We start from the raw sequence: 26915 nt of genomic DNA, 5'->3' as shown, positions 1-26915 counted from the left end.
CAATTAATCCTCAATTCTTAATTAACTATTCTGACGGATACAAGGAGTCGATGAGAATGAGATTTTTTTGCAACATTATGTATAATTTGTTTGAAGATGTGCCACTCTCATAGATCTCGCTATTCATATTCGAAGGAAAACGGTCTCTTCAGGGGAATTTTCAGGCCGGAAAGAGCCGGGGACTGAATTAGAAGAGAGGTTGGTAGTTGAGGAAAGTGTGGAAAATGCAAAAAAATTCTCAAAGCGAAATGAGAGACTCGACTTTCGACCTTCGTACGACATCGACGCTTTTATGCCATCGTATTTCGCTTTCACTCGCTCAATGGTTCATGCCGATGTGCGAACATGAGGGACTTCACAGTAAAAAGGGGTAAAAAGACCTGATATATATCTAATATCGGTTAGCTGATCGAGCTTATCGAATTTTTCTCGAATTTTCTACTCTAATCCATCGAATTCCAACTTTTTCTAGATGAGTTTCACTCCCAATTAATTCGACTACCAAATATTCCGGTCCTTCCCCGATTTTTTCAGTCACTCAATCAATTCTCTCAATAAATCAAACAATCTTAAATGGATTTCAATTAATTTCCGTTTTATATGTATTTTTCATTCGGCAAATAATGAATAAATAATGTGCGAGCCGACAGAACTAGTGTGAAAAATGCCGAGCATTGGGAAGGATCTGAAAAAGTAAAGGAGCGCTTAAAAATACCGATATAATGATAACGATCGATAAGACGAGGCTGGTTCCTCGGAGTAAGGTAAAATCCAGGGTAAAATATCGATGAGAAATAGTCAAGTGGAAATAGGTTTGAAGGAGGACGAGGAGATGAGGGCGTCCTTCCCTCTATCCCTCGTTCTCCATCGACTAGCAGAATGCATAGGGCCAAGTGGTGGGGGGATAGAGATTGAAGGGGTCCGTGAGGGTGGATATAACCATTCCAGTGATAGCGGTTGTGATGGAGGACAAGAGTGCAAGGTTTAGGGTAGGACGCAGCTCGCAGGAGCAGTAATATCGATCGAATTCAACTCTGGTACCTTGTGTGGGTGTTGTGTACGCGTATTTTGATGTTAAATTGTGTGGGTGTGTGGCACCTGGCATTGCTGTTCCCAATGGTACAACCCCCACAAGAGGCTGGAGGCTGGTGTTGGCCGGACGCGGGCTCATTTCACCTCTCCGTCCGTCGCTCGATATTTTTATCGGTTCAACCCCGACAATTGTCGTGTCTCTGCACCCGACAATAATTCCTAACAATCCATTACTCCCCTACTTCCCTAATTAATCACCGATAATCAACAAAAACAAGTATCTCTCATTTTTCATCTTTTATTTTTCATTTTTTATTTTTCATTTTCCATTTGCCACCTGTCACTTTCTCCTTTAATCTGACTTTTTATCTTTACGCGAAAATTTGCAAAAGGTGTTGAAAATCTGTTAGAAGTTATTCGGTCATCGGTCTTCCTGGATTCCCTAGTGGTTGATACGTTCTCCTGATGGTGTGTATGTGATTGAAAATTGGAACCTGGGAGAAGTGAGGAGGTGTCGGAGGTGGTGGACCCCACGGCGGAGGTTTCTCTTCAAGGCCAACAGTTGTCATCATCGTCAGGGTCGTACCGGATGACCTCGAGGTTGGAAAACAGCTGACCGGGCAATCGACAGTGGCATTTGATTATTCTCAAGGCTCTGCCACCGGTGTTACCACTGTACCTGGATAACGGATGGTTTTAATCAATGAAACGTGCTAGTGTGTGATTGCAACTATTCACCGGGAGGTGAATTTGAATTGAAATTCTCCTCCCTCTCGTATCCCCACTACATCGAGGGCACGAGTATTTGGTGAGTGTCGAATTATACGTTTTTAGTGGAGCGAAGGACCTTGGGCTGATTGCGTCACTCGAGCTTTTATCAAGTGAACAATTTAATTATCACTACTCCAATCGGCGATAATTACACTACTCCATTCGAATGCCTTCTCCCTATCAATCATTTCTCCACCGAAAATCATACATCAATATTATCAAAATAAACTGAAAAAATTTTTAAATAAAAATGAGAACGCCGAAAACCTGAATCGCGAGGAAAAAACTGAACCGGGAGTGTTTTTTCAAAATATCTCTGACACCAATAGAAATGGCGCCATTTTCGTTAAGACCTTTTTTGCAGATCTCAATTAGCCCGGTAAAAAAGGTTCCAACGAAAATCTCATTATCTCCCTCGGTTTCAGGGATATTTCCAAAAAAAGCTGACGTCAGGGCGGAGACAACAGATGCGCTTGTATCACTTTGTTGGGGAATCATTCCCGGGATTTTTTAAAAATAATCGTTTGTGGTAGAGTAATAATTTGAAGTTGAAGAGAATTTTCGCATTGGCGCATTAACTCGGTTTTGAATTCGAATAGAGTCGATTATTCCCCTTTTGTTCTATTCCTCGATGAATAAATCAGACCCCCCAGCGCGGGGAGAATAAACACTGGCAAACTCTCTTAATACGAATTTCGGTGTAATCCAGATTACGTAATGAAATTGCACAATGCAATAACATTCCCACTCGCATTATTAGCAATTCTGAAAACCCACGATTTCCATGAAAATGCGGGGAGTCCTGGGGAGGGAAATGAAAATGAGTAATAGTCCCTTTTATCTTTGTCTGTTGTTGGTTTTCATTGTTATTTATTCTCCAGTCATTTGGAGACTATTCATTCTGATTCGTCTCTCGGTTCTCGGATTGGTTGGTGTGGGCATAAATATTCGATCAGGAATTCTTTGTGCGCCAATCTTTGGTGAATGAGATGGAGAAAAACTGATGGAACGTACGGGGGATGAATTTCAGATGAGATCGATGGGGTCTTTGGCTGATCTGCCGACTCTTCTCGTTTGAACTGTCGTGATTTTATCGAGCCAAGGGCTTCATGCAGCTTGTGGAAACGAGAAGATACAGTTCTTGTGATGGAAACGAATTGAGGGACTAGTGCAGAGAGTGTTTAGGTGATTATCGAATATGAAACGGAGAAGAACGTGAAACAAGGCAATCTGGCGAATAAGCGAGAACAGAGGATGGAGGACTCCTCGCCGAGGATGAAACCTTATCTGGACTGTTGGGATGTGAGTTTTTTATTTTTACGAAATGTCAGGGTCTAGAATTGAAATTTCAGGGTCTAGTCGTGTGCGGGAAAATCTGTCTGCAGCCGATTTGAGGGTGAAAATTCATCAAATTTCGATGAAATCCGTTTTTTAATATTTTATCCTAAAGTTAATTTTTTAGGTCAATCAATATTCAACACAACAGTGAAATTTCATTATTAATTTTCACTCTGCTACGGAATGAATTGAAGTCATTGATATTCATGGAGTATTTTTTCTGCAATAAAATATATAAACACAGTAAAAAATCTGATGCACAAAAAATTGAACTTAATTGTTTGGATATTTTCTGATGAGCGAGAAGGCGCTTTCTCGCTTGAATTATTTGAAGATTATAAATATTTTCAGAATGAGGACAAGTATTCAGTGGCCAACAGTCAAGCACCCCTTCAGGATGGGGAAGATGAGCATCCGGAGCGAGGAACGTGGACGGGAAAATTTGATTTTTTACTTTCCCTCCTGGGATACAGCGTGGGACTCGGAAATGTCTGGCGATTTCCATACCTCTGCTACTCAAATGGCGGTGGTGCCTTCCTCATCCCCTTCACCATTATGCTCGTCATCGCAGGGCTTCCTCTCATGTTCATGGAGCTTTCACTGGGTAAATAAATCCCTCCCCCACTGAAAATAATCCCAAAATTTTATTTCATCTGAAAGATATATTTATTTAACTGCCACCGATTTCAGTGAACGCTCCAAAGTCCTCAGTGGTTTCAGCCGAGCAATAATGCGATATGAATTTTCTAGAGTTGCGCCATTAGTGTCAATCAAACTATTTGACAGAATTTCAAAGACGAAATAATTGAAGCGTCCATCACCCATAAAATATATTCTCTTCAAAATTCAGCGTAATGCTGACGCTGAAGAGAAATTGACTCCTCTCGGGGCAATTCACTTCTGAATTCCAAAAAACTTTTCTCTCGGAATTTTTTTCATAGCTCCGGGTTTATGTCCTCGAAATTTACGATGTTCCCCGGGCTTTTTTTCCAGGGCAATATGCCAGCTTGGGTCCAGTTGCTGCTTACAAGAGGTTTTCACCACTGCTCAGGGGTCTCGGATACGGAATGGTGCTCGTTAGCTCTGTAGTTATGCTGTACTACAACCTCATCATCGCTTGGACGCTCTACTACATGTTTGCATCTGTTGTTGGTGAGAATATTACATTGTGGTCGCTATTTTAACATCACCCTCTCTCATTCGTTCATTCCAGCTCGTAGAAAGTTACTCACTTCGTTGGTAAAAGAAAAATCGTGATAATCGCGAAATCCACAATTTCACAGGGAATTTATTAAAATTGCAGATTGTTGTGAATGACAATGACTACAATTCATCACTTTACTTGAATTTCTAGTAAAAATGGTCGATGAAAGAAAATTAAATAAAATTACATAACATAAAATTCAGTAATAAAGTAAAATGTTATAAGTCTGCTCATTCCCTTCTCGAGCTTTCGAGAAATATCTCCGAATCGAAGAGAGATGACAAAATTTTTCTCAAAACCTTTTTTATGGAGAAGACTGAGAGCTTCAAAAAATTATTTTACCAAAATCCCGATATTTCCGCTATTTCTCCCCGAATTCTCATAGACAATTGTTCTTGGATTATGTTTTTGATTCAGTTTTTTCCAAAAGTCTGAATTTTAAAATCGCGTCGGGGGTTCCTGCCGAAAATATTCAATAGAATCCTTGGGAGATCTGGAGAACAATCCAGGAAATAATTCAGAGGAAATATTACTATTGAAATCGCTGTATGGTAAACACATATGAAGGCTCAAGCAATTCCGGAGAATGAAAACACGAGAAACGCTCTCATTGTTATTTCCCATCTGATTTAATTATTGGCTTACCACTCGTCATTTCCATTTAGGTCACCGGTTATTGCATCCTCATGTATATTATTTTTTTTTTCATTTTTTAAATGCCTGCAGGAGGCAGCAGCCTACCCTGGGCGAATTGCGAGCCCGAGTGGAGCGGTGAGGACTGCATCGAACCGATAAAAGCGGAGGAGTGCGCCAGCTTGAATAATTCTTATTACAAACGACAATGTTTAAATTCAACCCAACAAGCTGCTATGAACCTCTCAGCAGACATAATTGCATCGGCAGTGAGACGGCCCCCAGCCGAGGAATATTTCGAGTGAGAATGAAACGTTAAATTAACTGAAAACCGTTTGGCAATCGGTGACAATCGATTTGGGAATAATTACTTCAATGAATCCTGCGGGGAAAGTGAAATAATCCATTAATTAATAACACTAGAAATATTGATTATCAATAATTTTTTTATGAGAAATTCAATTCCATCGCGTTTGGATTAGAACGTGAATAATTTCCCTCAAATTTTATACAAAATTTATTTTTAAATATCTGTTTGATAAAAATAGTCTGCAGACTTTCACCTTTCGGTGGAAATTGTTTGTGGATTATGGGCTTCACGGGAAAGATTTACGAATAGACAAGTTGAGATGGTTTAGCTGAGTACTGGGATCATGAGATTATATCTTTGAATTTATGTAGACATCATGTGCTGGGAATGAGTGAAGGAATTGAAATAACTGGATCCGTCCGTCCGGCAATGGCAGCCTGTCTGCTTCTCGCCTGGATCATCGTGTTCCTGTGCCTCAGCAAAGGGGTCCAGAGCTCGGGGAAAGTCGTTTACTTCACTGCATTATTTCCCTACGTTGTTCTGGTAATTTACGCTGCCTCAAGCCATTATTAATAAAAAAAATTCTTAACAAACTCTTTCCCCTTTGAATTTCCCATTTATCAACCTTATTTTATTTGGAGGTGATTATTTGTTTTTTTCGTTTCTAATGAATACCATCGATAATGAATAATGCTGCTGCAGATCGCCCTCTTTATCCGAGGAATTCTCCTGCCAGGAGCCGACGAGGGAATTCTGTTCTACCTGACCCCCGACTGGAAGCGCCTTGCCTCGGCGAAGGTCTGGGGTGATGCAGCAGTTCAAATATTTTTCGCCCTAAGTCCGGCCTGGGGTGGCCTGATCACCCTGAGTTCCTACAACAAATTCGACAACAACTGCTACAAGGACTCCCTGATCGTAGCAGTGAGCAACATCGGGACCTCGTTCTTCGCTGGTCTAGTTATATTCTCGGTAATTGGATTTCTCGCTCATGAACTTGGCGTACCCGTTGCCTCGGTTGTCGATCAGGGAGCTGGACTAGCGTTTATTGTTTATCCAGAGGTAAGTTACTGAATGATAATTGATTTCCTCCCTTTACCACCCCCAGTTATTATTGAATTTGTTTTCAAGGTTGTGGCGAGATTACCAGTTGCACCTATCTGGTCTCTTCTCTTCTTCGTGATGCTACTGACCCTGGGACTGGATTCCCAGTTTGCACTCATGGAGACTGTTACTACCGCTATCCTCGATGGTATTCCTGCACTCAGGAATTTCAAAACTTGGGTTGTTCTCGGGGTATCGATATTCGGCTACGCGGGGGGAATTATTTTCACTACCAATGTGAGTTGAAAATTTATTTCTCCCGAATTTTTAAATTCATTAGACTTCAGTTACTGAGTCTTGATTAAATAAATATTTGTCAATCAATACGAAAAAAATAATTTCATTTAATATTTCGTTCCATTTTATTCGAAATTCTGGCACATCTCTTCATTGATAAATTGAATATTCTGCTAATTAATCAAATAACTGATTTTTCGAATCAATTAATCCGCGGAAGTGACGGAAAATCTGGGGAATTCAGAAATTTAATTTTTAATTTCAATCAAGCGAATTTATTTGGATTAATTCGCGGTGTGGTCGCGTAATTTTACTATTGCCTTGATTTGTTGAGCCATTTGCGATTGTTGTGTGATGCTTTATCGAATTATGATCAAACTGGGGATGATGAAGTCAATCAGATAACGGTGATTTACATTTTAATGAATATCCTGGTTCTATCGAATTTCCGAAGTCGAGGTGTCCTTGGGAATTCGATACTCAATTGCGTCGTTGGATCGAGAATAAATTCGAAAAGAGGTTTTGATATTAATAATTGCGAGATGTGGGTCAATGTTGATTTGACGAGTTATATCATCTCGTTTTTTTATTCCCTCGGTAGTTTGCATTCGTTTAACACTTAATAATGTTTAGTCACACGATACATCATTTACCCACGCTATAAAAAAATTTTCCCGGAAATTTCCCGTAAATTTTGAAATATTTACCTGTGCTGCAGTGACCAGAAAAACATTTTCATGGAAATTCACATAAAAAAATTCGCATTTCCCCGAAAAAGCCAAGAAAAATAACTGAATTAACTGGAATTAGTAAAAATATAGTCTTGATCTTTTTATAATTGAAAATTTCATCTTCTCACCGCTGAAAAATCGATAATTCTCCACAATTTTCCGTGGTATTTGCATTTAAACAAAAAAACAATAGAACATTTGCTTCTCCACTGGTAAGATTTTCTGAAACTTGAAATTCATGTGGAACTGTTGAATAAATCTTCAATGCTCGTGCACTGAATCTCAAATTTATTGTTTGGGTCCATTTCGAAGAGAAACTCGTTGTATTTCAGGCCGGAATGTACTGGCTCCAGCTGATGGATAAATATGCAGCAAATTGGTCAGTCCTTCTGATAGCAATTAGCGAATGCATCCTGGTAGCGTGGGTGTACGGCGCAGACCGCTTCCTGGATGACGTCCAGCACATGATAGGTCCCCGAGGGAGATGCTGGAGATTCTTCTGGACGTGGATGTGGAAGGTGATAACACCAGCTGCCCTATTCTTCATCCTGTTCTTCAACTGGGTCGAGTACGAGCCACTGTCCTACGGCGCTTACGTATACCCACGATGGGCGGACGCCGTTGGCTGGCTTGTGGGATTATTTCCGGTCTTTGTCATCATTTTATTTGCACTGGTGAGTGGCAACTGCATAATGTCTTCCTTTAACGTCCTCCATAAAGTGAGACCTTGATTTCCATTTATTCTCTCCTGTCTTCGATGCTTAAACTTAAATTCATCTAGTTCCAATTGAGAGCCCCGAAGAGACGATCGAATTACGACGACGACGATGATGACGAGGACGAGTCAGACCCGAGAACCTCCAGGAGCTCTGAACGCGTCAGACAGAAAAAAAAAGGGGAGTCGGTGTGGGCAAGGGCCAGGATGTTGCTACAGCCTACTGCCGAGTGGAGACCTGCCAACAGAAATCCTCTCACACCGTCGAGAACTTTGACTCATACACCACCACCAGGTGAATTCCGCACGTCAATTCAATAGTTTATTACGAATCAATCAATGTGAATAATTGTGAAATCAATTGAAATCAATTGAAATCAATTTGTCTGGCATTTAAGGCCAACCTGGTGGGTATGACTCAGTGAGAGACACCATAGTGCTAGTGAATGGTCAACCGATGATGCTGCAGCCCTCGATACCCTCAGGGACATCGCAAAAGCTTCCTGGTCCATCGATTCTCAAGAATTCCAGTAAAGCTGATCTCATAACATCACAACAGGTCTGACATGATGTGCACTTCTACTCGGAGTAATCGATAATATTTTATTCTTCAAAACGCTATTTATTATTTAAATGAAAAATTCATCCTTGAGGACACGAATCTGGGAAATCATAGTCTCTGTTTCTCCGTGTGGAATTCCTTACACTACTTCTTTTTTCCTTTTATTTATTTTTTTTTTCTTACTGATTGACTCAAATATTACGTAATCGTTGAGACGCGTGCTTGTGGCCAATTAGACGCGTGTCACGATTGCGCGATATTTTCACGGAATTGTGACGACTGGATTCGCTCGATACGAGGAAAAAAATGTTGATGAACTAATGCAACTAGAATTGAAGCCCAATAACTAATGGATGAATCAAGAGGATTATTTGCCACATTCACACATTGTCCAGGTGTCTTGCTCATTAGAAGGTAAACCAATTGATATAGCTTATCCATAAGATAGATTTTAGTTAAGTGTCTTCAAGATGAAAATGACTATTGATTAACGATTCTGACAAGGAATTGTTCAGTAGCGAACGAGAGATGTTTTCAATAATCGTGAGTAAAAAGAAAAGAGTGGTATTCAGGGAATTTTGGCGGGCCAGAATCGCTAGAAACGTGCATTGATATAATCATTATTTGAAGAATATATCACAAATATATAAGTGTACGTGAAGTCAATAATTGTGGGAAAATATATTAAAAGAGAATCTATTTAAATATGGAATCATTTATTTTTTATGTGAAGAGCTGAGACGTGAGAGACATATACTGAAGAAATTGGGCTCATTTACAACATGTTGCTAGTGATTAAACCGTGTAATTATATGATATATTGTACAACGTGAGTTGAGGGGAGTGCTGGAGGGCATGGGTCAATGGTTTGATAGTTAATCCTATTAACTCATCCCGACTGACACTTTCACTGGTATTTAAACCTTACACAATTAGAGATATTATACATTTGAGACAGACCCTCATGCACTCGTTGCATACTTCCGCATCATTTGATAATACCTCTATAATAATTGACAACTGGAGATTTCCGAGAAAGGGAAGAAGAATAATAATCCGAATAAAATAAAATCCCACGAATGTTCAAGCATATACTCATATCTGTGAGCAAGTGTCGAGTGATTTACCAAATATGTATATCAGAGCTGATGAAAAATAATTATCTAATAATGTTACTGTTTGCATTGAATGAGAGTGCATGTTTTTACGTGTTCTAGGGTTTAAGAAAGTATTGAAATGTTCACGAGTTTATTTGATCTGTTATTTTTCATTTTTTCTCAATTTATGATTTCCGTTGAATCGAGGAAAATATATAACTGGGATATATCCCATGCGTTAGATATAATTAACTGTTGCTAAATGGCTTGAGATCTTCCATTGAGAACGAGAAGAGCGTAGCATACACGAAAAACATGTCAATGAGCTTTCTCGTACGAACAAGGGAAATTAAATAACGTGAATAGAGTTACATTATTAATTTAGATAATTAGATGATAAATGTCACCTAGGTTGAAACGGAGAGGATACATGGGGTCATTATCAACACTAAGATACAACCGTGAACACGAATTTCCAGGGATTAATATTATTTTCGTTATTTGTAGGTATAGAATATTTTACGACTGAGAATAGGGAAAGGAGGGAATCACCCGGATGATAAGTGGGAGATTAATCAAACAGTAGATGTTTAAATCTAGGAGCTTGAAAATCTACTTGTTGCGGTGCAGACAGAAAAATCAATCACCAAAAGTATAAGAAAAATGTAAACACCAGTAGAGCGAACAGTACAAAGTGCCCTAGGAGCTAATTATAGGTAGAAAAGTTGAGTTTTAGCCGAGGGGAATTGGATTTCTTGGGTGGAAACAGAAGATATTGTAAACGCTGGATGAATATACATCGATTCCAATGGAATTCATTGTTCTCCAGTAGAATATTTAGGGAGAAGCGTAAAATTCACCCGCGGGAAATTAAAAGTATTCACTCTGGATATCAAAATACCAATCAAAGATTATTTACAATAGTTTCGAATAATCAGAGCTATGAAAATTGTACAATACCTTTATTTCCATGAACATAAGTTCTTCGACAAATCCAAACAAAACGTTATACAATCAAACACAATAATGAATACAAAATGAAAATGATACAGGAGTTAAGCTGAAAGAAAAAGACAAACGGTGACTTGTGAGAAAAAAAAATATAAAAGCCTCTAGATTAAGACTCTAGAGATAATAAATTGGGGTAAATGTATAAATATATATTATAAATAAATATGTACACGTTGTTGCATAATGTTAAGTTGCGATGGGCCTCCGACGATTGGTGGATAATAGGGAATAACAAAAGGATAATAATCGTGAGTAACTGAGAAATTAACAGACACTGGAATATGACAGAATAATAACAAGTTGATAACAATATTTTAAAAAGAAAATGCTCGGTTGTATTATTATAAATGTACATTGTACCACGAGGACACAAAGATGAGGACACAAATATGAGAGTGAGAACAGATATACATAAAGTATATGCATTCTGTGTATATGTATATGATGCGTGTATAAAATAATTACAATAAAGTGTTGATATATGGTTGAACCGATTGCATTACGGTTACTCAATTGTCAATTTTTAAATCAATATTGGAAGCTGTAGAAGTTTAATCTGGCAATCTGTCTTTGGAATCTGCAGATGAAAATCATCTGCCGTAAAATTACTGATGCAGTACTGCATTGCAATTGCCTTTAGCATATTCATTGCGGTTTTGAATTAGCATAAGTATGCGGGTAAGAATACGACGTAACGACGCTTACTCGACGGCTTTTTTAATGCTCCATATAGTCCTGTGATTGAGTCTTGATAATTTTTCATAGTTTAAATGGTATTTCATAATGAGTGAGGGCAGTCATTCCCCGTTGGACAAAATTCCGGAGAAGAGCGAGTGTCCAGGGACAAGCGAGTCTCTTGTTCCCGTGATCCCTTATCGATCTTGTCATCATTCAGACCCTCGGACATGTGAGTGCACAGGGGCTTGTCAAATAGGTGTGTACACAAGTCGTTACGCTTCGTACGCATCGTCAGGGTCACATGGGGCCAATTGAGGATTCCATTTTATTACTGGAGGTGAACAGTCCTATGGTGGAATGCCTCCTAAATGACGGAGGGCTTTATTATTCTCTAAGATTTATTCAATTTAAAGAAAAATTCAAGAAAATCACTTTCAATGCCTAGTTGGTTGAATTCTTCATTCAATTTCCCTCGAAAATTCATTCCGCTTCAGTTCATTCAGTTCAATATTTGGGGATTCTTCATTTTAGATTATTCATGCTCTGAGAGGTGTCGAGATAATTGAGGGATGAGTAACAAATGCAATTTTCATTTTCTTTTGATTGTCGTTGTGAGAAATTTCAAGATGATGTCGCAGATTAATAGAAGACTGGTTCTGATGGTATTTAGGGAATTTACAATGTTTTTAGTCATGTGCTCTGATTGTGTGGCTGGGGTGGCTGGAGGATGACTTTGGTCCTGGCAATGGCAGCGATGATGGGCTTGAAGAGAACAAGAACAGCAGCGATCACCAGAGCAGCGCAGATTAGGGCGATTCCTGTTTCCCCGAGGAGGTGGGGTTCCTTGTACACACCATTTATGAGTGTGGCTATGAAAATAATTGTCATAGCTATTCCTCCGAATGCATGAGCGACTTTTATGAGAATGGGTCGAACCCGGGGATACAGCCACCGGGTGTTGTTCGCCAGGATACCGAAACAACCCACCACCGAGGCTATCACGATTGCACTCAGGCCCAATTTTCCGTGAGTCGTTGCAAAATGCGGCTTGTTGTGATTATTTTTGTTTACAATTATTATGATCAGACCGATGAACATCAGAGTCAGGCCCACTGCGTTCATGATCCAGTGGGTGGTTACCCGATTTACACGAGAGAGACGATGACTCAGGTTCGCCTCTCCAGATATACTGAAGACGCCTTCTACGATCAGAAGCCCCACCTAAGAATAATTCGTCATTACAATCATCACTTCCTTCTTCTCAATACTCTGAACGAATAAATTTTCTATTGCTCCTTTAAAAATTATTACTCGGCAATTATTCATTTTATTAATCAGAATTTTTCGCTGTCGACTGGAAATTTTTTCAGATTTCACTATAAGAATTCTCGAGGGAAAGCGTTATGTGTTTTTTCAAAATAAATCATTGCAATACTCACACCGACAGACATGCATATTGGGTGCCAGGAGAAGAAGCTATAATTAATGCTAAATATGGAGATGATGTAGAGAACAGGTGCAAGAAGAAGAACATGGACCAGGACTGAAACAATGAGGCTGAGGGTATTGGGAAAACCCCTGCCTTCTGTTTCTGGCTTCATTATAACGTTTTAATTGAGTAATTGAATCCTTTTCCACAGCTGTAAGTCACCACCTGTGGAAACAGATAATGACAAATTGAATTGACAGACAATGGAGTTGCGTCGGTGGACGAGCAAAGAGAAACAGAATTCCCAGGATTTTTTTCCGTGTTTCACTGAGCGTTTATATATTTTTCTGCTTTTTGCGTAATAAATAGTCGACGGAGAACGTTTCTCGGAGTGTGATTCATGCAGTGGCGTTTTCTTTCAGGGATTCATAAGTCAATGGTATAATGCATGGGGGATATAATTGCTGCAAGTGGATCTTGCAATTGGCATTCCTCCGTTGATGCGTTTGCCACGCGTTACACACCATTCGACCCCATTGATACTTTAATCAGCCACTGGAATCCGAAAATTTATGATTTCCCTCCGCCCATCGTCGCCTGTCACTTTCATGAGTGATTAATTTTTATAGCAATTGCCTGGGCGAAAGTCATACGCCTGCACGTACGCTCGTAAAATTCACGCGTTAATTTCTGGCATTGTGGATTTTTATTTCTGAAAATTCATCGGCTCTTTCTGTTCTCAATTATCTCATAAACTCGAGATTATTGTGATAATTAATGATTACATTTTATGGCATTTTCAATTAATCGAGTAGTTGGAAGAATAGTTGGATAAAATTATGACAAGTAGCTGCAATTTTCGCTGTTGTTTCATTTTTAATTTAATGAAAATTGATTTATAATAGAAATTAATAATTTCTCGAGTATTTGACATTCATCAGTGAAATCGACAAAACTACGCAGAGATCCATTTGAATATTGAAAACGTACCTCTGATTTTCCGTTCAGCATAAATCCATGAATAGAAAATATCTCGAAACAATTGGGGTTTCACACTGAACAGTTATTCCACAAATGACCGCGGGCTAATCGTAAAACACCGACGACCTGAATTCGGTAGGAGGTGGAGGCGGAAAAGGGAGATAAAAAAAAACTAAACTGCTGTGATGTGCTCCAGGCTGGTATTGAAGCAGTACCAAGACTGCTGTACACGATTCTGAAACAAACCGAACCAACCAACGATGCCCCTTCCATGTAGAAATGTTTATATCGTTCGTCTTCCACCGCTCACTCCGATTCTAAAAAACATTGTGCGGCCTTGGTACCGCTAATCGCCGCACAATCTGCTGTAGTTAATACTGAAATAAAAGTGAAAAAATGCTGATACTTCCAGGGAAAAGTCAGTCGGTGTTAAATTGGCGTTTTGGTGACGTCTGCCCAGTGGGAATGTTCTCCAGAGAACTTCGTCCTTCGGCGCACCAGGGGCTTGCGGTTTTCGGGAATCACTTTTTTCATCTCATACTCTGAAATTCAATGCTCGAATCATCGATTTTGTCATTTCCATTCTAGAAAAACCACTGGACAGGTTTTTTTTTTCAATTTTTTATTTACAACGACCGATCAATTTTTCTGATCAGAAATTGGGTCGATGGTAACGGGAGAATCACGACTCAATAATTTTGGAGAATAATTTTTTTATTTGTAATTGACGTTAGGTAGAAATTTTTAATGGGATTTAGCATTAATGTAAATTATATTCTAATTGTTATTCCAAATAGAATGAATTCATGGAAATAATTGACTAGAATGGAATAAAAAAAGTGAATTAATTGGAAATTTGCTGAAATACCATTTCAATATAATTTCCATAAAATTTTATCGCAAGTGCTCGACTGAGGCTGCGACAGTGGTGTCAAGTCCGCTGGATTTAATAATTCTTATCATGATTTGTGACACCCTAATAAAGTGAGTGTCGTAATGTATCTAAAAAAAGCATCATCAATTTCCATCACAATTATACTCGACTGATGTGTAAACCGTCTCTCTAATTGCGATGTTTGCTTCGAAATAATTGCAGAGGCTGTGGAGCATAGTCTCTGCAAATAAAAAGGCATTTACCATTTACTCTTGCATTCAATTATCACGAGATATTTTTTGGGTCGTTACCAACTTTCCCGTCCACATTGTCCGGAGTCCAGGAAAAATCACAATTTTTCATAGAAAAATTACAATCCTCCCGGAAGTCCTACGAAAAAATTATAATTATAACATAAAAAATTATAATATCGGAATAAATCTTTTACCATGCGGATAAATTGCACCCGTTTAAATTAATCCCCGAAAAATTTGTAATTGATAGGGAAAATCAGGGGACATACATTGGGCATTCCCGGAATTTTACACTATCAAATCCGATCCTAAACTGGAGGAAAATATTCGGTAATTGATAAACAGTTATCGCCAGTGGAACGAAAAATCGTGAATCCGAGAATGTCAAACTGATAAAGGAAAATAGAGGGAAAGTTCATTTGGAATTCCCACGACGTGCCACTATTTCCTCTATTGACTATCAACAGAATTATTGATGCGTATAATATTTCCTCGAATGCAGATACAATAAATATATAGATAATGATTTATCTCTTGACTATTTCATTTAATTATTTTGAGATTACTTCGAAAATGTCTGACGCACACAATGGTCAATATATTTTCATTTTTCTCGACGGAAAAACATCGTAGATTTTTAATGACTAATTTACACCTCGGACTGACCTGCCAAGGACACTAAACCCATTCCATCATTCATTTCACACTCTTCAAAAGATCTGGACGCAAATCCGACATTAATATTTCATTTTTTCAAATTTATTTGTAAAAAATGCAGGAAAACATTCGGATTAATGGAGACTAGACACAATTCCCGATAGGCGATTCTAGATAATGAACACCCAACAATCTTTAAAATTACCAAATAAATAAATTAATGAATCACCACTTTTACGTGATTCTAAAAAATCATACGTTTTTTGAGAGTGAATTATAGAATGCTACCATAAAATGTTAGATGCATTAATATTTTATGATAAATGAACGACTTTGTAATTAATATCGTTAATTGTATTGCAATTAATTTAATTCGTGTCATAATCGCATTGGTGTGTTATCAAACTCAATTGCCGGGGAATAAAATAAATTAATGACCAGTCATTAGAAGAGCGCGATAAATTTGAATGGGAAATATTGACCGGTGTTATCAGCGGTACCTGGAACCTGATACCTCAGGCGATTTATACACTTCATTCCTCCAGAGATAAACTCTTCCACACGGCGAGTGCATAATCATCGATGAATAGTCGTCACCAGCTAATGATTATGCACAACTCGATGGAGTATCGCACGCAGTGGAATGCACTTTTCTCATACTTCAAACTCGCACGTATTTTCACGCATTGCGTAACCCCCGCGTCCATATGCACCGGCAAAAAAAAAAATTTCTCAACTCATGTAATGAAAATGGTAAATCCGAACCGGATAAATAAAATAAAGCCGCGAGTCCTTGAGAATTCGAACGATTTAAATTCCTGAAATCCACGTGTATGACTCATGCGCAACCAGGTGCACCACTTGTTTGTACTTTATTGTATCCATGACAACGAAGACTAACTGTTCATTTTCATTTCCTATTTGACATATCAACCATACGTCCATCATGGACATCAACCGCAAATAGAACAGGCAGCGATCATAAAAATTGAATTATCAATTTTGCCCTGGTGTCTCCTCAGTGCGTCCAAAGTCCGGGAGATCTTTCACTTTCTCCTGGGAAAGTTATCCGGATGTGGCAAGTGGTGGTTCGATGGACGCACGTGTTCATGATCGCATTAACCAAAATCGAGTGATAAAGCCGCGATTGTTTTTTTAATGCGATTTATGAGCGAGTGATAAGCGATAAGATGGTGGTGGTGGACAGGCGAGAGGCTTTCATAGTTTCCACAGCGAGTCATTTCTTCGGTATTTCCCCGAATAATGCACTAGAGCCTGAGGACCACATGGTTCTTGATAGATTCTTGGATACCGCTAATTCTAGAACCCTCTGTGCACAACCGGGAGATTCCGATGACTCGTCGCATTTGAAGTTGAGTAGTGAGGCGGCTGCTGGGAAGAAAACACTTGTTTTCTTCAAGGTCTGTATTTCGATGGAATTCCTCATAAAAATTCTCGCTATTTATGGAAATTGTGATAACAATGAAAAAGATATGAAGAATATTTGAAAAAATTAAAAAAAAATAAAAATATAAAATAATAAAATATAATACTGTATAAATAATTTAATCAATGCACTATTATCCAATCAATTTTTGCGCCGAATTATTGGTCGGATTTTGATTGATATCTCTTTAGTTGAAGGTCGTACAAAAATTTTTGTGAGAACCTTTTTTGTAGGGCTGATCGGGGTTTTTAAGAAAGGTTCTTATAAAAATTTGGGTATGTTAGAGAGCTTCGGAGAAAATCGAAATTTTCATCGAAAAATTCCCGGAATATTTTAATTAGGTCGCAGCATCTTCCGTCACGAATGATAATTTCCACGAGCTGGTGCAAGTGGCATCAACCGGTGGAAACTCGGGATCGGCGTTGATAGAAGCCCTTCGTCAGGTATGGGCTCCAACGCTCGAGTCTTCCGGTCTGAACACATCCTATCTCAAAAAGCTAGAGGAGGATCTTCTGGGGCCGCGGCCTCCGTCGACGCTCATCGAGGAGGAGGCCCTCCTCCGCAAGAAAAAAGAATCCTCGAAGAAGTCGAACGACAGAAAACTCCTGGAGGAGGCCTGCAAAATCGTGAAAGACGTCAGAGTTGAGCTGGAGAGTGCAGCCGTCTCCAGGGACGGTTTATCCGGGGTTGAGGAGGTGCTGGAGACGATTGCGGGGAGCGTCGACGACCTCTGGAAGTTGGATGGTCCAGTCTACTCGGAGGATCAAATGAAATCCCTCCTGAACATAATCGGTGACGAAGTGGTGAACCTGGTGCAGTCCCTCTTGGATGAAATCCGGGGTGGGGACATTCGAATGAGAGACGAGGCCTTCGAAATAGCTGCCAACGTCTGCGAAAAATGGGTGAATGTTGGCGAACGGTTGACCACCCTCTTCTGGCCACACCACTCCCTCCACCCATGGAAGGGTTCACCCTTCTCGCCCCCCAGGTGCGCCAAATTCAGTGAACGTCTGAAACAAGCGTCAGAACTACGTCTTCAACATCGTCAGCTTACGCGACTGCTCACAGAAACCGAGAGATCGACACTGGGGACTGAGAATCTTCTCCACAACCTCGACGACATGAAGATCGTCCTCGATGAAGAGGAAAAAGACCTCGAATGGGAGCGACTAAAGAGACGACTCGAGGAGAGCCTGGCACCAGCTGAAGAGCGAGTAACCGAGAAGTTGAAGAAGCAGTTCGCTGGTGCAGGAAGTCCAGTGCTCCTCGTCGGTGAGTTCCAGAGGTACGCAGAGCTCATGAAACGAGAGGGTGTGAAAAGAGCCCTGCGAACCGAGCGCGAGTCCCTGTTGGCCGCCCTGGAGGATCTCGTCGAGACATACCAGAGTGCCCCGGACACGGAGGATCTCCTGGACGTTCCGAGGATTCTCCAGGAAGTCCAGACAGCGCGGTGCGCTGAAGTCAAGCTGGAGACACTCCAGAAAATCTCGAACGATCTGCTCGTGGACCTCCCTGGGTTCAAGGACGCAGCCGCGAGGATCAGCTCAGCCCTGAAAGACGCCGAGGGCAGACGCCAGAGTCACGTGGAGACTTGGGTGAATGACACGAGGGACGCAATCAACAGCAGGGATTTGACCCTTGGCACGGATTCCGCTGTTGTCGAGCTGGTGGGTTCCAGCATGATGAAGGTAAATTACGATCCCAGGCTGACCCAACTAGTGAAAGAAGCCAGGGCGCTCTCTGGCCAGGGAATCGAGCTTCCTCGAGAGATCAGGGACCTGGTGGAGCGGGCAGGTGCTCTCGGTGGACGTGCGAGAGCTCTTCAGCAAGTCGCTAATTTTCATAATACAATTGGCGACAGGATGGTGCCCTCTCAGAGGCCCCTGATGCTCACCACAGCCCTTGAACTCGCCAGAGCCGTTCACGAGCAGTCCGGAGTCGTCTGGTCGGACCTCCACGCCGTCGACGTCTACACGGCACGTCTCCGGGAGTTTGTGAGGAAATTCGCGAGGCAGAACTCAGAACTCGCGGCTAAACACGTTTATCTCAGGGATTTGGTCGCTGGTTTGCTGAAGGGAGAAGTAGTGAATCTCGTAGGAAGTCAGACCGCCTGGAAGGACGCCCTCAGGAACATGAGATCTGTCGTTGACGAAGTGGATTCACATTACGGGAATACCAAAGCCTGGAAGCTGCACTGGGATCGACAACTGCTGAAGATCCTCGGAGTGGCGTACAGGGCAGCTCTTCCTAATCTTATCAGAAAGCTTCAGGAGATCAAGATTGAGCTGACCTTCAGGGATGGCTGTCTCCAGTGGCGACCGCCTCTTGAGGAGATTCGAGCTAAACTCTACTCCGGGATCAGGAGGTTCCTGGCTATTCCCATTAATTTCCGAGGGGTCGGGGACACCGTCGATGGAAAATTCGGAAGTCTTGTCCAGAGAAGCGCTTATTTGTACGGTGGGGTTTACAAGGAAGCGGAAGTGGCGCTCTGTGCTCTCGAGGAGGTCAGGATGAAGTGGGTCCCACTGGCCGCACCTGCGAGGATCGATATCGGAGAGGAGCTGAAGGGAAAGTCTCCGCAGGACTGGGAGAAAGCTTTCAAGGAGGCCAAACAGTGGGCCCAGGAGGTCGGGAAGCTTCGAGGAGGAGAGGTCAAGGTCTGGTGCTTGAGTGTCGACACCTCGACGACCAGGAATGATCTGGAGTCTGCCTCCAGGAGGTACTGGGATCGATTGTCCTCGGATTTGAGGGGCGAGGCTTCATCCAGGCTCGTCGGGGTTGTGGATTTTTTGTCCGCCGCTGCCAGGGAGTTGGAGCGACGACCAAAGGATGTCGAGGAGGTGGGACTCGCCCTTGAGGCGCATAAGAGGATCGCTGAGGAGTCCGGCGGAGTTGGGGATGAATTGGCAGCTGTTGCCGGACTCGCCAGGGTCATGGCTGCTTGGACCAGGGAGAAGCTTGATGGTAATTTTTTGACAGATCATTATCATTTCCGAAAAAGCAATTTCCACTGTTATGAATTTCCTAGGGATTTCCGGAGCACTTGCTGCGTGGGAGGGTCTCGCTGATCGTCTTGAAAGGCATAAAACAGTGGTTGCACGTCAGTTGGAGGACGCGAAAATCAATCTACGTCATCGAGGAGTTGCCCTGAGGGATGAGAAAGAGAGATGGGAGGCGCGTTGGTCCAGTAAACCAGAGACCGTCACTCTGGACTGGCTCGCCTCCATGAGGGAGCGCTGGACAACCCTGGAGGAGCAAAGGGATTCCTTGACAGCGGACTGCACCAGAGTAGGATTAAATATCAATGAAATTCTCGACGATGATGTCGAAGCTTCGAGGAGACTCGAGGCGGAGCTCGACGCGGAGGAGTCCAACTGTCGATTCCAGGAGGAGTTCCTCAAGGAACTTGAGAATCAAGAGGCTGAGGAGTGGAGTGTGGCCCGGAGAAGGCTTCCGAGGCTTCACGACTGGCTGGATTCCTGGGAGGAGAGGATCAGGATACACCTCAAAGACCCGGAGGAGAGTAAATCCGGACAGGACGTCCTGCAGATCGATACCTTCGTGGAAAAAAAAATCAAGGAGATCCGGGGGGGTATTGAGTGGGTACAACTGTTGAGGGGAGACGAACTAGCTGAGGAACACTGGAATGATTTGAAAACCGTCATTGGGGTTGGTGGAAACCTCAGGGATGTCACCCTCGGGAATTTGCTCAAGGCTGCGCCGATGATCAGAGATAATGTCGAGAGAGTTAAGGTATTGGAAGTTATTTATTCATTCGATTACAAAGTTGAAACAAAAATGAAGAGCCGCGTCGTTCATTTGAACGTTCGTCTTCCCCCAGGAAATATCGAAACGAGCGATAGCAGAGAGTGGAATTCGTCAGGCCTTGATAGAGTTGGAAACCTGGGAAACCTCCGCCTCTTTGCAGCTCCAGGAGTCCAGAGATAGCAAAAATTCGCCGATTCACCTCGTGGGTGAGTACGGGGAACTGTTAGCTCGAGCTGGTGAGTTAAAATTGCTGCTGGAGGGTGCAAAAGGGGCCTCTGGATACGAGAGGTTCGCGGCACGTGCAGCTCGGTGTGAGACAGCTCTGGTGGAGCTCGAGGAGAGGCTGATGGCCTTGGGATCTTTACAACGGAAATGGGTGTACCTGGAGCCGGTGTACGGTAGTGGAGCGGCTCCGAGTGACTCAGGGAAGTGGACGAGGGCGGATAAAGAGTTCAGGTGCGAATTTTTATTTTTATATCCGTAACAATCTTCCAGGAAAGAATTCTTCGAACAAAAATCGCTCCAGAAACAATTTCCAAATCTCTCAAAAAAATATCTGGTATTTTTATTTATGTCAAGCCGAATGTGAAAGACAAAAATTATAGAAGATGGGAATATTTATGATGGGAGGGATTTTTTTCGGGGATGAAAATTCTGATCGAATTCAGGTACCTGATGGGAGAAGTGGTGAAGGATCCACGAGTGCCATCCCTGAGGAGACTGCCGATGCCCGCGTTAGTGAGCCTGAAGGATCTTCTCGACAGATGCCAGAGGAGTTTGGATGAATTCTTGGAAGAGAAACGCTCAGCCTATCCCAGACTGTACTTCCTCAGCGACGAGGACCTCCTGGAGTTGATATCAGGGAGCTCTGATGGTCTCGACACTCACCTGCCGAAATTATATCAGGGTGTTGGCTCGGTGCAGCGAGAGGATGGACGACTGACAGCTGTTGTCTCTCCGGAAGGGGAAACACTGGCTCTACCAGTGAGCATCGATCTTTCTGAGCCTCTGCCGACGTGGCTGTCGAACCTGGAGGAAGTCCTGAGGAAGGCACTGTCCCAGAGCCTGGAGAAGTGCCTCGTGGACCATCAGGCTGATCCCTCCCTTTATCCAGCACAAGTTCTCCTGCTCTCCGAGAGAATTCACTTCACCGAGAGGTGTGAGGCAGCCCTGCAGAGTGGAAAATCCGCACTTAAAAAATTTATCGAGTTCCTGGAAACCCAGAGGGCCAAGTTCAGGGGATTGGAGGACGCTGGGGATCCCCTGACCTCTCAGAAGGCCAGGAGTTTGCTGCTGGATACGGTTCATCACCTCGATATTGCCAGGGATCTCCTCAGGATTGTAGAAAGTGGAGGGAACACTGCGTGGACGTGGAATCGACAGCTGAGATTTTACAAGGGACGACAGGGAGCTGTTATAAAATGCGCAGCAGCTGAGTTCTCGTATGGATTTGAGTATCAAGGAGCTGCCACAGGACTCGTGAGAACACCGTTGACTGAGCGGTGCTTTTTGGCTCTGACACAAGCCATGAAGCTGGGACTTGGGGGAAGTCCTACTGGACCTGCTGGAACCGGAAAAACTGAGAGCGTCAAGGCACTCGCATCCATACTTGGACGACTGGTGCTCGTTTTTAATTGCGACGAAGGTTTGATGATTTTTTAAATAACATTTAAAGGGAATGTTTAAAAAAAATATTACTTTGGGAGGGGATTGTAAAAGTACTTCTCCAGATTCGTGTTGCATAATTAAATAGAATAGGTACAATTATTTATTTATAAATCTCCAGGAATGGACGCGGAAGTGATGAAGCGGATTCTTGGAGGTCTGGCTCAGGCAGGTGCCTGGGGTTGTTTCGACGAGTTCAATCGTCTCGAAGAGAAGACACTGAGTGCAGTTGCAATGCTAGTCCGTCCTCTTCAGGAGGCGGTGAGGGATGGATCCACTCAAGTTACTCTGGGGGATCAAGTGGTCAATCTGGATCCTCACTGCTGTGTGTTCATCACAATGAATCCCGCTGGAGATGACTACGGGGGGAGAAATAAACTCCCTGATTCCCTGGCGCGACTGTTCAGACCCATTGGAATGGCTCATCCTGATCGATATGATATCGTCAAGGCCCTTCTTGAGTGCGGAGGCTTCCTGGAGGCCTCTTCTCTCGCTCATCAAGCCGTGGAGACCCTAGATGTTTCTGAGAAATTATTATCCAAACAACCGCACTACGACTGGGGACTGCGAGCCCTCAGGTCCGTTCTCGATGCCATCTCCACTTCAGGGTCTAAAACGGAGACTGAGAGACTGCTGGAGGCCATCAAAGTTGCAATTCTTCCGAAATTAACGGAGGAGGACACCGGAAAATTCTTGGAGCTCCTTCAAGACGTTTTCCCAAGAATCGATACATCGCAACTCAGCGATTCTGAAGTCAAGCGAGACCTCAGGAAAATCCTGGAGGACATTTGCGAGACTCGGAGCATCCAGGGGGATGTGGTGAATCGGTGCGAGCAGTTGTATGATCAATTGAGAAACAGAACTGGAGTTGCGATCGTAGGGCCTCCAGGGTGTGGAAAGACTCTGGTGAGAAATGTACTGAGTGAGGCTCTGGGGAAGTCTGGGGAAACCATCAAGCAAATTCTCATATTTCCCGGGGCCATTCCCAAGACCAGACTTCTCGGAAAAGTCGACCCACAGACTAGGTATTTTTTACCGTCTATTTATCACTTTTTCATAATACTTTCACAGAGGAAATAAAAAAATCGAAAATAATTCTTATAGAAAAAATCCCAACAGAAAATTTTACAGAGATGGAAAAATGATTAATTGATTGTAGAGAGTGGAAAGAGGGATTGCTGTCCTCTGCGATTTCGTCAGCAGGTTCATCTGCTCTTTGGATTATTTTGAACGGTGATGTTGAACCTGGATGGGCAGAAGCCCTCAATTCAGCGCTGGATGACAACAGATTGCTGACACTTCCTAGTGGTGTGGGAATTAAATTAGGAGCAGGTGTGAGATTTATTTTCGAGACCCATAAGCTATCGGGAGCCAGTCCCGCAACGGTCTCTCGTCTTGGTGTTGTGCACCTGGGAAGTGCAGGTCCTTCAGCCTTCCTGAGTCCCTCGACTTTGGATGGACTTCCAGGAGTGGCACAAAATATTGCGAGTGCTCATCTTCCTGCAGTAGTTTCAGCTGCTTTGAAGTCCTCTGGAGAGGCAATGTCTGCCTCTGGGCTCATTGGATCAGTTTTCTCGCATTTGGTGAAGGCCTCCTCTGTGAACCTCGTTACTCATGGGCTTATCCTGACAATCTGCCTCCAGCTGGAGGATGATCACACCCGGGAGGAAATAGCCAAGATGATTTATCAACTCACTGACACCTGGTGAGGATCTCTAATCCATTTGTTTTCATAATGAAAAAAATTGATAGCAATAAATAATTTCCATTGAGTTGCTATTAGAAATTGATAAAAATTTTCGGAAATTCTATTTACTGGGGAATTTTTCTGAAGTTTCATTTTATTTTATCGAAAATTTTATGGAGATTTCGGGAGAAAAAATGAGTGTGAGTAAAGTTTTGATCGTCTGCAGGTGCCCAGACCCAGAAAAACCTCTGAATGTCTTGTACAATCCTGAGCTCGATCGTCTCGAGCCGTTCACCGAGGTTCAGACGTCGATGAATACTCAGGATGGCCCTGTTTCCCTATCGAGTGTCTTGAAACAGGGATTGGCAACGATTTTGCCTTGGATCGAGTCTGGCCGATCGATTCTCCTGAGGGGCCCCAGAGGCAGTGGCAGAAGCAGTTTGATTTCCGCTGCCTTATCCTCTCTGAAGGATGATCTGGAGACTATGAGTGTCGTTAGAGGATCCTCGTTGTTCGGTCCACAGGACTTGACAGCTAGACTCAAGAAATCGTGTGTCAAACTCGAATCTTCGGTCCATTGGAGAACTTATAGGCCCAGAAGTGGGAATAGAGTTATTCTGGTAGTGGAGGATATCCATTTGGCTTCTAAAGAACTCCAGGTATCATCTCAATGAATGATTAATCAAAAATTGTAAAGTTCTTAAAAAAATTAATTGAATCCCCAGGAACTCATCCGCCAGCTCCTACAGGAATTGGGTTTCCACGAGGAGGACCTCGAATTCGCGACTCTTCCAATAACTCTCATCTCCACCGCCGACAAATCCACGAAACTCCACCCTCGCCTGAGTTCGCTTCTCTCCGTGCACCACCTGCCGCATCCCTCCCCCAGAGCATTAATCTCCACAGCTGAGGTTCACCTGGAGAATTCCTTGAAATCCCTCGGTATTTCTTCATCCTGGATTTCAACCCTCGCCACCGCAATGTACGGATCTCTCTCTGGAGTCCCGAAGGAGTCATTTTCCTGGACGTCTCGAGACCTTACGCTGTGGACGAACACCTTGAAGTTCTACCCACCTCCAGAGCAGAACACCGAGATCATCCAGTACCTCCTGGAGTCTGGAAAACGTCTCTTCCACCCAAAACTCACCGCGAAAGATGAAACCCGTTGGAGATCCTCCCTGCTGTCCCAGATTCCTGACTCACGAGATCGATCGACCGAGATGTTCGTGTGGAATGGAGGAATATCTTTGCTACCGATGGGTCTTGAGGAGTGGAAGCTGGAGGTCGAGGGGGCAGTGGCGAAATGTGCGCGAGAGGGTGATCCAGTCACCACGACAATCTCTTCGCCGTTGCTGTCAACAGTTGGTGGAATTTGTTGGGCTTTTGGAAGTGGCCACCGAGGGGTCGTCTTGACGGGACGTCCTGGAGCCGGAAGAAGGTCGGCAGCGAAATTGGCGGCATCGTACACGTCCCTCCGACTGATTGATGCTGCACCTGGAAGAGGAAGAGCTGGAATCAGAGCTGCAGTGCAAACAGCTGGAGTCGACGGAGAACCAACACTTCTTCTTCTGGAGGAGCACCACGCGCGAGAAGATGGCCTGGCAGTTCTGGCTGGCGTAATCGTATCGAGAGGGGAGATCCCCGGGCTGCTGACACCTGAAGAGCTCGACGGTATCGTCGCACCTCTCAACGATCTCGCGAGGAAAGAAGATTTCACTGGGACCCTCGATCAGTTCCTCTATCACAGACTGAGGAAGCTTCTCCATGTGGTCGTTATCCTGGATTCATCTGACGTCAAAAGGGAGTGGCTGATGCATTCTGGATTGCTCCAGCACTGTGTTCTTGTCGCAGGTACCCCTGGGAGTGAGTGGTGGACTGTTGAGTGTTCTCTCGCGGAGCTGGGAAATGAAATTGTTCAACGGATGAGTGAGGACGTGTCCGACGCGATGAAAACTCTCGTCGACGCGCACGTACGAGCTCCCAAGAGCCAACAGTCTCCTGGAAGATTCCTCGCACTGTTAAGTACCTGGAAGGAGCTCAAGGATGAATGGAGTCGTGACGTTGAGAAGAAGCTGGAGAGCCTCGGGGCTGGCATCAGCAGACTCCAGGAAGCTGGGGAGAGGGTCGCTAAACTCGAGGAAGAAGCTTCCAAGCAACGAAAGCAGCTCGACGTAAGATTAATTAATTAATTAGAAAATTAAACTAAAGGGGAATTTTCATAAATTACCATTATAAGGGAAATTACATAATTAATTTGATTTATGCATGCATCCTGAAATTTAGGAAGAGAAAGGTCGTGCTAATGCAGCTCTCGAGCAAATAACTGCAACGATGCGTGGGGCCACTGGTCAACGGGGTGAAATGTCGACGTTGAAGGCAGACACTGAAAAAGAGAGCATTGATTTGGCTAAGAGAAAAGTTGTAATCGAGAGAGAGCTGGGGAAGGTAGAGCCTCTCGTAGAAGCTGCCGCACAAGCAGTGGCTGGCATTGGGGCTGATGCCCTGGCTGAAGTCAGATCATTAAGAGCGCCTCCAGCTGCTGTTAGGGATGTACTCGAGGGAGTTCTCAGGCTCATGGGAATAAGAGATACTTCTTGGAATAGTATGAAGACGTTTCTAGCCAAAAGAGGAGTCAAGGATGAAATCAGGTAATTTTTATTCATTTCCTCTGGATTTTCTCATTTTTATCTTTCTGTTACATTTTCGTTATTATTTGTATTTCCACCTTGATAA

At 42.9% G+C, this 26915-nt stretch overlaps 3 protein-coding genes across 3 annotated transcripts in view; 2 read left to right on the top strand and 1 right to left on the bottom strand.

Moving 5' to 3' along the window:
- The first annotated feature begins 1719 nt into the window (after nt 1–1719).
- On the top strand, nt 1720–11232 carry LOC105271446 (sodium- and chloride-dependent glycine transporter 1). The gene is made up of 11 exons (XM_011312995.1): nt 1720–1840; nt 2834–3105; nt 3493–3745; nt 4135–4293; nt 5072–5279; nt 5660–5831; nt 5991–6347; nt 6417–6626; nt 7690–8031; nt 8139–8367; nt 8471–11232. Exons 2-11 carry the CDS (start codon nt 3058–3060, stop codon nt 8635–8637), a joined length of 2145 nt encoding a protein of 714 aa, XP_011311297.1. The 5' UTR covers nt 1720–1840; nt 2834–3057; the 3' UTR covers nt 8638–11232.
- Nucleotides 10675–14069, bottom strand: LOC105271447 (cytochrome b561 domain-containing protein 2). Its single transcript, XM_011312996.1, has 3 exons — nt 13840–14069; nt 12860–13074; nt 10675–12641 (listed from the first exon to the last, which is right to left on the bottom strand). The coding sequence occupies exons 2-3, from the start codon at nt 13019–13021 to the stop codon at nt 12111–12113; spliced, it is 693 nt and encodes a 230-aa protein (XP_011311298.1). The 5' UTR covers nt 13022–13074; nt 13840–14069; the 3' UTR covers nt 10675–12110.
- Nucleotides 14070–16805: 2736 nt separating this feature from the next.
- The window catches only part of btv (beethoven), a 15538-nt gene continuing 5428 nt past the window's right edge, over nt 16806–26915 (top strand). Inside the window, exons 1-10 of the mRNA XM_011312993.1 lie at nt 16806–17036; nt 17404–20026; nt 20091–20815; nt 20904–21286; nt 21499–22475; nt 22617–23520; nt 23655–24200; nt 24409–24841; nt 24908–26353; nt 26466–26830. Coding sequence (XP_011311295.1) covers nt 16806–17036; nt 17404–20026; nt 20091–20815; nt 20904–21286; nt 21499–22475; nt 22617–23520; nt 23655–24200; nt 24409–24841; nt 24908–26353; nt 26466–26830 — 8633 coding nt within the window. The remainder of the gene's footprint in view (nt 17037–17403; nt 20027–20090; nt 20816–20903; nt 21287–21498; nt 22476–22616; nt 23521–23654; nt 24201–24408; nt 24842–24907; nt 26354–26465; nt 26831–26915) is intronic.

Source organism: Fopius arisanus, unplaced genomic scaffold (assembly GCF_000806365.1).
Source record: "Fopius arisanus strain USDA-PBARC FA_bdor unplaced genomic scaffold, ASM80636v1 scaffold00111, whole genome shotgun sequence".
In the NCBI taxonomy this organism is placed as follows: domain Eukaryota; kingdom Metazoa; phylum Arthropoda; class Insecta; order Hymenoptera; family Braconidae; genus Fopius; species Fopius arisanus.
Note: the sequence above shows the minus strand (reverse complement) of the source record. Positions and strands in the feature narration are given on the sequence as shown.

Bases quoted from the DNA above. Each gene is read 5' to 3' on its own strand.
- LOC105271447 (XM_011312996.1), bottom strand. From the start codon at position 13,021: ATGAAGCCAGAAACAGAAGGCAGGGGTTTTCCCAATACCCTCAGCCTC. The intron at 12,642-12,859 runs GTGAGTATTGCA...AATTATTCTTAG, and splicing joins CAATATGCATGTCTGTCGGT to GTGGGGCTTCTGATCGTAGA.
- LOC105271446 (XM_011312995.1), top strand. From the start codon at position 3,058: ATGGAGGACTCCTCGCCGAGGATGAAACCTTATCTGGACTGTTGGGAT. The intron at 3,106-3,492 runs GTGAGTTTTTTA...AAATATTTTCAG, and splicing joins CTTATCTGGACTGTTGGGAT to AATGAGGACAAGTATTCAGT. The intron at 5,280-5,659 runs GTGAGAATGAAA...GAATTTATGTAG, and splicing joins CCAGCCGAGGAATATTTCGA to ACATCATGTGCTGGGAATGA.